This window comes from Conger conger, chromosome 3, assembly GCF_963514075.1.
Source record: "Conger conger chromosome 3, fConCon1.1, whole genome shotgun sequence".
In the NCBI taxonomy this organism is placed as follows: domain Eukaryota; kingdom Metazoa; phylum Chordata; class Actinopteri; order Anguilliformes; family Congridae; genus Conger; species Conger conger.
In genome coordinates, this window is record NC_083762.1 from 31,197,835 (window position 1) to 31,208,084 (window position 10,250).

The following is a 10,250-nucleotide window of genomic DNA, read 5'->3' on the forward strand; positions in this document are numbered from 1 at the left end:
TCTGTTCATATTTTTATTTTAACTGAAATGTACACATTACAAATAATACTGTGGCATTGCAAATTCAGGCAATTTGAGTATAATTTCTGTTATGCACAGTAAAAAAACTAAGTACTTAGCCATTTTACTGAATATATGATGCAAAAATAAAAAAGCTATACTTCATGGACAGAATACTAATACATCAAGATTCATATAAAAATACATGTTTTATAAAATTTTATGACAATCAACACTTGATGAACATAAAAAAACCTGTAAAGAGTAATCAAATGAATCCAAACCTGGAATAAAGAAGCATTCCTACCATAAAAGTTCAATTATGGCATAAAAAAAGAGAGAAGTTCCTACCTCTTAATAATAGTCACAGAAAATATATGTTGAATATTTGAATTGGGTACCCTATCGAACCAAATCTAAATTAGCATCATAAACAAAATACAAATCTTAAATCTGTTTATAAAACATCTCAAATTCAAAACATTGTGTTTAGATATCATTTTTGTTTTAATCTAATTGATATACAGAGGGCAACCTGTATTTTAAGTAAGTGCTAGATACTGTCACTATTAACACATTCTCTCCCACAAAAACAGCTTCCTTTAGGTCTATCAGGGGATACATACATTTCATCACTTCATTTTGGTTAAAATACTATATAATCATAGCTTGAAAAGTGGAATAAAATGCAACATTTATGTCATAGTCTGTGCATAGACAATGCACTGCCTCTCCAACACTCAATCCAGCAAAAAAAAACAAATGTATTATCAATTTTCATTTAATTTTTTTTTCATTTGGCAGACATTAAGCCATTAAAACAGCAATTACCACAAAAGTACAGTATGTACTTTATATTGTATTTTTTTATTACATTTTCTTCAAGGGTAATCTGTTATCTGGTTTTGCGTACCGTTGTTTTAGATGACAGATGAAAAGAACAAAATGAGAACAGAACTGATATAATGAATATCAAACTTTAATTTGATTTTACCACCGTTTTATCCTCAGTGATTATTTATAAAGGTAAGATTCACTTTCACTATATCAGATTCACTCGCCGAAGGATTATGGCCTTAACTGCTATACACGCAACAGGGATGGCTAGTATTTCAAAAATATGTATGTGAAATATGTATTTGCATGCATGCATTTCATATGCAATACATGCACAAACCTACACCTCAACAATTTAAATTCAGTTTGTAGAAGGTATTTTGTACTGAATACATTTTAGTGTATTTTTGCCCAGCACTGTATAGACAGACTACTGCCAGCTCTTAATAGTCAGCACAAATACTGGACTGGCCCATACTGCTTCTTATTTTACATTCATTATTTTCTTTAGCCCATATACAATATTCTGGAGGAAAAAAGTGCATTTGTCACCGATAATTATATAACTTTAATGCTGCAACTGAGTTTAGATTAGATCAAATAATTCATAAGACGGTAAAGAATCTTTCTGTTTCATCAAAAGGAGAAAGTTTTCTGTTTTGATGAATTAATGCAAATAAAATGCTCCACGGTAAAGATATCATGTCCACATGCTTATCATTTTAGTTCAACTGTACTGTAGGTCTATGTCTATACTATTCAAAGGAAGGATGATATAACTAATTCCACTGACAAAAAGCTTCCACTGTAACACTTGTTTCAGTTGAGCTTATTTGGATTAAATGCTTAAATTGTGTGTAGACATTTTTAAAATCACTGTCAGTGTAGCAGTTTCCTAAATATTGGGCAAAACTTCTCAAAACAAACATGTCCAAATACGTTGGCTTGAATCTCCAGCCTGTGCTTCCCAGAAGGTAACGGGAGCTCAAACTGCACCCTCAAATGCAGAGACGGGTGTATGGACGGCCATAAAGGCAATCACATAACACTCTCACGAAAATATGGTAACGTCAGCATAACAATATCATGGAACCTGACTTGGCTAGCCAGAGCGATATAACAGACAGCTCTGACTCTGCCTTGTTAGAAGACAAGCTTTTCGATTTTGAGGAAGAAATACAACCTTACAGTTTTGAACCGGAATTTACAGAGGAATAATTGCGTGAGTTGAGAGAGACACAGTGGAGGATGAGGCAGCTGAAGCTAACAGAGAGGATTAATTGGAAGAAGTATCTTAGTTACTGTTGAAGACAGTAAAAATAATCAGTGCATTTCTGCATCTCTGCTGTCTTTTGAGATTGAAAGAGTACAGAAGATAGGCGATTCTTTGGTAGGTTCAGAAAGTCACACTGAACTGAAAGCAATGGCACCCCCATCAGGCAGAGGTGTACTTATTGCTGCCTCGAGAGTTGCTTTGCTCGGAGCCCCGTTCATTGACCTTCGACTTCATGCAAGACTGTTTCTCGTCCAGCATCTCGGGAGAAGTGCACCAACAGCACAGGCAAGACTGTGGGAAAACCATGACATTGTGTCACATGACAGAAACACCACATTTAAAACACACTTCCTAAGGTGGAAACACTGGCAAAGCAGAACAAGATTCAAAAGAAGATTTTGCAAAACAAAACTCACAGAAAACTCTAATGTCTGATTCTTGCAATACAAATATACACTCAGTGACCACATTATTTGGTAGACCTGTACACCAGCTTGATAATGCAAATATCTAATCAGCCATTCTTAGCTGTCAAATTAGTGAAGAAACACTTAGTCTCAAGATAAGAAAAACAATGTCCAAATGCAAGATGGATGAATGTAGTTGCTGAGCAAATTCTGAATAACAATATTTTTAAAAATAAGACGCCTTAACCAAAGACACTGGCAAATTAGGGCATGCCCTACGCAATATCCGTACGTTTGAGACGTTTGGCAAGCTTCAGCACAACTATGGCACAGTTGTAAAAGAGGCTGGAATGATAGGAATAAATTAAATGTGTTGTGAAGGGGCTTTGGTTTCATTATTGTCAAGCAGATCACCCCATATCTTTCCCTTTAAACCCAGTGCATTAGTGCCAACTGATAATTTCATCATGTCCAAAGTGCAACCGCATAATGAGAGTCTCCATTAAAAGCAAACAAAGGTGAGACTGAATATTTTAATTTTCATATTTATTTTCCCCTCAGTTATAATACACTTTCCATGCACGTAGTGTAAGTATGCCATGTACCGTATACGCTTATTCAGTCCCTGCTCTCTCATGCATTGTTTGCATCAATTTATACACAGCTTTTCTTTTTTATATCCATTTATAGAGCTGCATACTGAAGCAATTCAGGTTAAGTACCTAGCACATCCTACCTGGCAACTGAACTGAGGTTGCAATCCCAGTTCCCTAACTATTATACAACACTGCTGCCACTATGTTGTGTAGAAAAAACCCCACTATAAATGCACAGCCTGGAAGTGTACTCCCTCATATGGCGTTCGATTATGGACTCCATTTGACTGTAGTGAGTTAAAAGATTTACATAAGAACTAGTACACCTACACATATTCAAAAAAAGCGTATTTTACACTATTTGATGAGTGTCGAGCCAATCTGCCACGGTACTCTCATTCAAGTAGCTTACATGCATTATCTCCATTAAGGTGCAATGCCTTAGTAGCAAACACTGGATAGCATAACACAGCTTGCATATCAAATTGACGAAAACAAAATATTTCTCATTCCTGTATCTGTGTTTTGTTCATGCATTCATAAGTGCGCATTCATAACGCCACCAAAATAATAAAATGCAGCAGGTTTACTGCAGACCATGATACACATGGCACGGGTGATGAACTTTCTGTTTGCACGCAATGAAACCAGCCATTTCTGAGGGCCCTCTGACTCAGTGCTGCTAGGCTATCGTGACAGTCTGATTAGTGATGATCATCATCACCTCCCCCCCCCCCCTCCCACCACCTCGTGCTCCAAGACACAATTTACACAGTCACGTCTTGCCTGAGCTGAGTGGCTCTCACTCAACATGTCAGACACTGACTGCATGTACACACATCAACATCATGATTAGCTGCCATACCATGTCCGCTTTTTGACCAGTCTGCAAGGGGCGAATTGATCGCCTACATGAAAATGCATCACTGTTTAGATGGGCTTTTGCAGAGACAAGGAAACAGTATGGCTACTTACCCTGAAGCAGCTCTTAAACCTTTTGCTGACCATGTACAGAGCAATGGGATTGATGCAGGAGTTCACAGAGGCCATGTTGATCCCAATGTAGTCCAGTACCAGGAAGAAGCTGATAGTGGATAAAGTTGATAAACGATGAATGAAGGATTGTGGAAAAACCGAGGTTTCATGCCAGCCAGTGATTCACTGAAACTGACTTTTTAACAGTTTCCTTACCTTAGCAATTCACACCTATTTGGGTCCTTTTCATCATAAATGGTCAATTTCAAGATTCTACTCAGATGCAGGGGTAGCCAACAGAGAGCAAACACGATCACCAAACAAAAAACAGTCTTGGCCACTTCACGTCTCTGTAGGCAGTAACAGAGAGACAAAATGATTTAGATGTTAGATGTATAGTAGAACCTCTGCAATATGCATACTTTGGGAATGGAGGTTATTCAGAACTCTTTTTAAACATTTTTGTATGTTTAAGAGTGATGTCAAATTAGTGGTCACATTGGTTAAAAACAACTGATAATTGACAAAATTGCAAACTGCATGTACACCACCGAATCTTCTCTTAATTGAAATCATTACTATATCACTATAGAGCCAGCAGTGATCAGGACATGCTTACAATTATTATTTTAAACGGAAGTGACCTGCTATGTTTGGCCTATTGCAAACGACAGTATCTGATTGTAATCTGGCCCTGCTTGATATCACACACTACTGATTTTCTGGCATTGTACTGTATTCTTAACAATTGTACTACAACATCCTGCTCTGGGTGATAGTACTCCCATGTTTCAGCAAAGCAATGGGAAGTATGAAAAATGGAACTTTTGTAATACGTAGCTTAAAGGCCCACTCAGTAATTTAGGTTGCTAATATAATGCTAATGGCTTATAACAAGCAAATAGGCAAGGCTGTGGTACAGTTGTATAGAATTATTATCCTAATAAAAAAAAACGGTGAAGATCCACATAAAAAGCATGTCAAAAGGAAAAAATAAGTATTACAAATAATTGTAATAATTGACAGTAGTTCCTCTTTCATCTTCTGTCTTCTGCATTTCATTCTTCTTCATTGTTTTATATAACAAATGTTTTGAGTCCTTACTCTGCTCATCACCATAGAAACAAACTCATCACCAACTCGTCAGGCAAGATATTGAAATAACATATTTTATGCTAACATTTTGGCAAATATACAATGCCTAACTACCTCAGATGTATCTCACATTGCCTCAGTAACCTTATGCAAACTGCAACAGTGACAAAAGCTCAGTATCATACAGTTTAGTGGGCTAAGCAACATTGTTGCCCAGGTAAGATAGACGCCAGTTAAAGATGTTAAATACTATGAGTGCCATGATCCACCAAGGTTCTACATAATTTTCGTTGAAATCAACCAAATTTTTTGTCAGTGGACTTTTAAAATTGATAGGCTGTAATTTTGTATGCTTCCATGAACATAACCATTCGGCTGACTGTTCAGTCTGTGATTAAACTATTTGCTTTGCATGTCATCTTACAGTAGATTGACATATCCATTCACAATATCATATAGCTAGTTACAGTATAGCTTAAACCATCAATATGAATTACTTTTCTCAATAGTACAATGGTCATCATTTTATCCAATGCTCATGGATGAAAGCATTATATACTTCATATACTGATAATGTTATCCCATTTGCTTGGACCAAAAATGTGCATTCCAACCTGCTTCAGATGGTCGGTCAAAGCGATCTGCATCCCGTTCTTCTTCCTCAGCATCTCACAGGTCATGAGCGTGTAAAAGACTGCAGTGCAGGCCAGAGGCATACAGAAATAGAAGCTGAAGAGCCACCAATCTTTTGCTGACTTATAAAACTGCCGATACAAAGAAGAGAAACAAGAGAATATCTGTTTTTGCTTTACAAACTGAACACAAATCAGCAGGGGTATAGCTTGGAATTGTGGGCCCCCTGAAAGAATATTGCCCTGGGCCCCCCATTCGACTGGAATTTTTGTGGACCCTCTCCAGCTGTGGGCCCCCCAAGCTGTGGGCCCCTGTGGTATCCCAGCATGCATTGTGCCAGAGGAGGGAATACACCCTGGACACGTTGAAAATTCTTTGCATGCGGATGTAACAATAATTTATAAAGCAACTCAATACTACTACTACTAAAACAACTAAAGCTGTTTAATTTAATTGTGAGGCAAAGTTAAAGACAAATGGTGGCAGAATCCAAGTTAAAGAGTATACTTCCACCTATGGTTTAAGCTCAGTTGTTAAATCACAGCTCATTTCCTATGGACATTGTCTAGCCTTGGCAATATTCAGGACATAACACAGCCACTCAAGCGTTATCTCTTTTCCAATGGACTAATGCCTTTTATTCTAGTTCCAGTTTGCCTACATTAAAAGCTGTTTGGGAGTTAAAGGTACTGTGTAACACTACTTGTAAGTCAAAGGTAAGGATATATTGCAGTTGAATCCAGGCAAGTACAAGAATACAATCCAAATAAGCACATTAATGGGGCTTTTTTCAAATCAGCTTCTGCTACAGTCAATACGTATAATGTGCACTAAGTTAAAAAAGGCAGTATATAAATTAGGAACAGCAAAAAAAATGATCTTAAAAAATATTTTTACTGCTATTGCACTTTCAGTCACATCTGTAAAATGGCATGTCTCCTGCATGTTACCTGCATAAACTGGGACGTCTGCATTGGGTGAAGGAGGCATATTCTCAGATGCTCTCCTTTGTACTCCATTGCAATCATGTCAAAAGCAACAGCCTCAGGCACAGCCAGGATGATTGATATGACCCAGATCAATGTGATTTCTATCGCTGTCCATTTTGGCACGCCGATTCCTTTGATGCGATTCCATGATGCGACAGCCCGATACCTAAAAAAAACGGATTGGAAAAATGACCTCTGGTATGGTTCATAAAGTAGACATGCTTATCAAATTTCAGAACGGTCAAAATCACATATAAGTCTGTATCTACCTGTCAATGCTCAATGCACATAAGCTCAAGACTGTAATTCCAACAGATGCTTTCTGAATAAATGGCACCAGTTTGCAGAGTCCAACACCAAATGGCCAATCTACAGCCAGCAGCTGGAAAAAAGTTAAATGTTAGGTTGGTGTGTTTTTTGTTTGTTTTGTTATTTACACAATAAATTTAACATCACAGATTTCAGACATAGGTTAAAGTCCAGGAGCAATGACCAGGTAAAATTGGCTTTGGTTTACACTGCCTACAAACCAATGGATTTAGTCATTTGGATTTAACAGATTTGTTATCATTAGAGGCCACTTAGGTCCAGATCCAATCTATAACCTGTGTGTTTTGCCCTAAACGGATATTTTCATAGTAACATTGTAGTGTCTTAAATAACATGATGAACTTGGAAGTGAAAATTACATGTGTAAGCACGTTGTAATCATGGCCTAGGTATTATAATTGATTTATCAGAGGCAAATGTTTGCCATTTTAATTGTGGTGATTTCACGGTGGTCACAAAGAACACCTTTCATAATTTCCACCCCAAAAAAATAGGCCTGGATTCATTTGAACGCACACATTAATTACAAAAACTGATGCACATAATACATATTATGTTGCAGGTGCAAGATCCCTATTTACACGCATTGTCATTTACATAATATACAAATTAATTGGTACATTAATGCAATTTGACATTGGACAATGGTCCGTTACTGTGAATAATCTTCACAAAGTCTATTTTTGTACAAACAGGCTTTATTTTTCTATGTCAGGAATGATCATTAATTATTTGCTTTGCCTCCATAGTGGTTCTTAAAAGATCAAGACATTTTCAGGGACGTCATGAATAAAGTATTCATAATCTGTCTCTGCCTCTTCCTCAAAGTGCATTTATACAACCACGTAATGCATAGCATTAATCATACATTATAAAGGCAAGCAGTTCTTAAGGCAGTTATCTGAGTGTTTGGATACTAGGCATATACAATATACAGTACATACCAATAAATACACCTTCTATGCACTCCCCATTTATGAATGTCTTGCAGGCCTGTTCAAATTTTTATTGAAGCCACAAAACACATTTTCCTGTGCTGACCTTTAGGCCTATATATTTGATACATTTCCACTGCACACCATCTTAATTACTTTCCCAGGCTTTGTTACTCAATTTAATTGGAAACTTAACTGCTTCTGCTTCCCCAACCGGTCCAATTTGTTATTGCAGTGAGGCGCCACCTTAACGATAAAATTCTACAGTTCTACCACTTAATCAGGGATCAGGAGTATTAGGCTATGAACTCACCTTGTAAACATTGATGGGTATATCTATTATAATATGTAAGAGGTCCCCCAAACCAAGGCTGCCGATAAGAAAGTTAGGTCCGTTCCTCATGCCTTTGTTTTTGTAGATGATTCGCAATAATGTCGAATTGCCGATTATTCCAACAACGAACACAAGACAGGAGACTACTGTGTTTATATATTTAAATGTGTCTCTGATTTCAGTAGGTCCGGAACACATAGGTGGGTGCGGTCGGGATCGCCCAGGAGCCATGGACCAGGGGTTGGAATTGTTCGAGCTCCGGCTGTCCTTGTCGCTTCCAGGTTGGTGTGTTGCTGCTTGTATGACATCATTAACAACTGCCCTCAGGTGGTCGGGTTTTGTCTGAGCGCAGACTTCAATAAAAGTTTCCCCACAAACCAGTAATAGCAGAAATATTACGAAAAATGTATTCGGCATGTTCTGTATCTTGGTTACCTGGAAAATAATACGTGAAACAGATTAAGTGTTGTGTACAAAAATTAGGTCATGCTTTCAGTATCCGCGGCAGGTTAAGCGTATTCGTGGTTGTTAGGACAGAACACATCAGAGCAGTCAGCGCACTGGATTTGCAGTTGGGCGAAAGGTTCACCAAACAGAGACATCAACAAAGCGTTCCAGTTTCTTTGCCAAACATACAGAAGTCATTGGCATGTGCGTTCACAAAACAATAGGGCATATTAGAATCATATTGGTTACCTCAATTTAAGAGGAGGCGGGCCTGTAGAAGTAACTTTCCACTTGAACAAAACTTTAGGATGTTCCGTGCTCCCTCTTGGTAAAAATATACTTAAAACGCCATATTATAAATTGGCAATATCGACCGTCCGCTGCCTCAGTCATATAAAAGTGTCTTTGTCATGGACTTCCCCATGTCGTTCAACGCAACGGATAACATTTGGAAGACTGGACGTGTCCCTGTGACCCGACTTCGCACACTCGTGTGGTTGGACAGTATTACGCAGTCCAAGGCATTTACCTCTGGAGCTTCGTCACCAGTCGTAGTAATTACAGATCCCGCCTACAAAGTGTATGTTCCCGGAGGCCGAGAAACACAGGGGAGATATCCAAGCGCGCCACGCGGGGGCCAGCCGTGTGTAGGTGTAGAGCCCTACGATGGTCACCACGGCTCGAATCCGCCCTTTGCCAAACCATGACATAAATAATGGAAACTATTTCCTTGTAGAATTGTCCCATAATCATGTTTGTCGTGTCATTATATCTCCAGCTCGATTTCACTATGGATAGGAAATCCTTTCTGCCATCATTCTACTTAATAGTTATCTCAAATACAATTAAGGTATTTGGCTCTGTCCCCCACTGTTCACTCTGAACAATATGGGATATGCAATTTGTTTAAAGTACATTGTTTTTAATGGCTGTTATTGTAACTCTGAGAATGTTTTTTAAATTTCTTAATTTTATTGTTTTATAATTTTAACAATTGTTAAAATTAGGGATATGTTACGGCCCCCTGCTCTGTGCTACTTATTCTGGCGTTACTTCACAGGTGCCTTGTTGGTGGAGTACCAGGTCATTTGCGCAATTGGGAGCACCTGTGACCAGATGTTAAAATGTACCTGACTCTTGCCTGAAGGAGGGAACTCTCTTCCCACGTACCTGTTGGTTCTTTTTGGGTTTGCATGAGACAACATTGCTTCAGCATACTTTTCACACATCTACTCACTCACACTACTGATGCAACTGACTTTCACACTACACATTTTTGTTAACTGGTTATTTCAAATAAATTTGACCTTGTTTTTTAAATGCGTCAGTGTGCGTCTCCCTCTTTGTCACGGCCAATGAGCCAGGTCGTGACCGATAATGAAGTACATAATAATAT

The 10,250-nt window shown here is 38.1% G+C and overlaps 1 protein-coding gene across 1 annotated transcript; it reads right to left on the minus strand.

The window, feature by feature from the left end:
* LOC133123998 (endothelin receptor type B-like) lies at window positions 1-9,328 on the minus strand. The gene is made up of 8 exons (XM_061234771.1): window positions 9,104-9,328; window positions 8,387-8,842; window positions 7,078-7,190; window positions 6,770-6,974; window positions 5,801-5,950; window positions 4,308-4,441; window positions 4,092-4,200; window positions 1-2,404 (listed from the first exon to the last, which is right to left on the minus strand). Exons 2-8 carry the CDS (start codon window positions 8,822-8,824, stop codon window positions 2,273-2,275), a joined length of 1,281 nt encoding a protein of 426 aa, XP_061090755.1. The 5' UTR covers window positions 8,825-8,842; window positions 9,104-9,328; the 3' UTR covers window positions 1-2,272.
* Window positions 9,329-10,250: the final 922 nt, after the last annotated feature.

Coding starts and splice junctions, on each gene's coding strand:
- LOC133123998 (XM_061234771.1), bottom strand. CDS start 8,824: ATGCCGAATACATTTTTCGTAATATTTCTGCTATTACTGGTTTGTGGG. Junction 7,191..8,386: donor TACCCATCAATGTTTACAAG/GTGAGTTCATAG, acceptor ACTTTTTTCCAG/CTGCTGGCTGTAGATTGGCC. Junction 6,975..7,077: donor TGTGCATTGAGCATTGACAG/GTAGATACAGAC, acceptor CGTTTTTTTTAG/GTATCGGGCTGTCGCATCAT.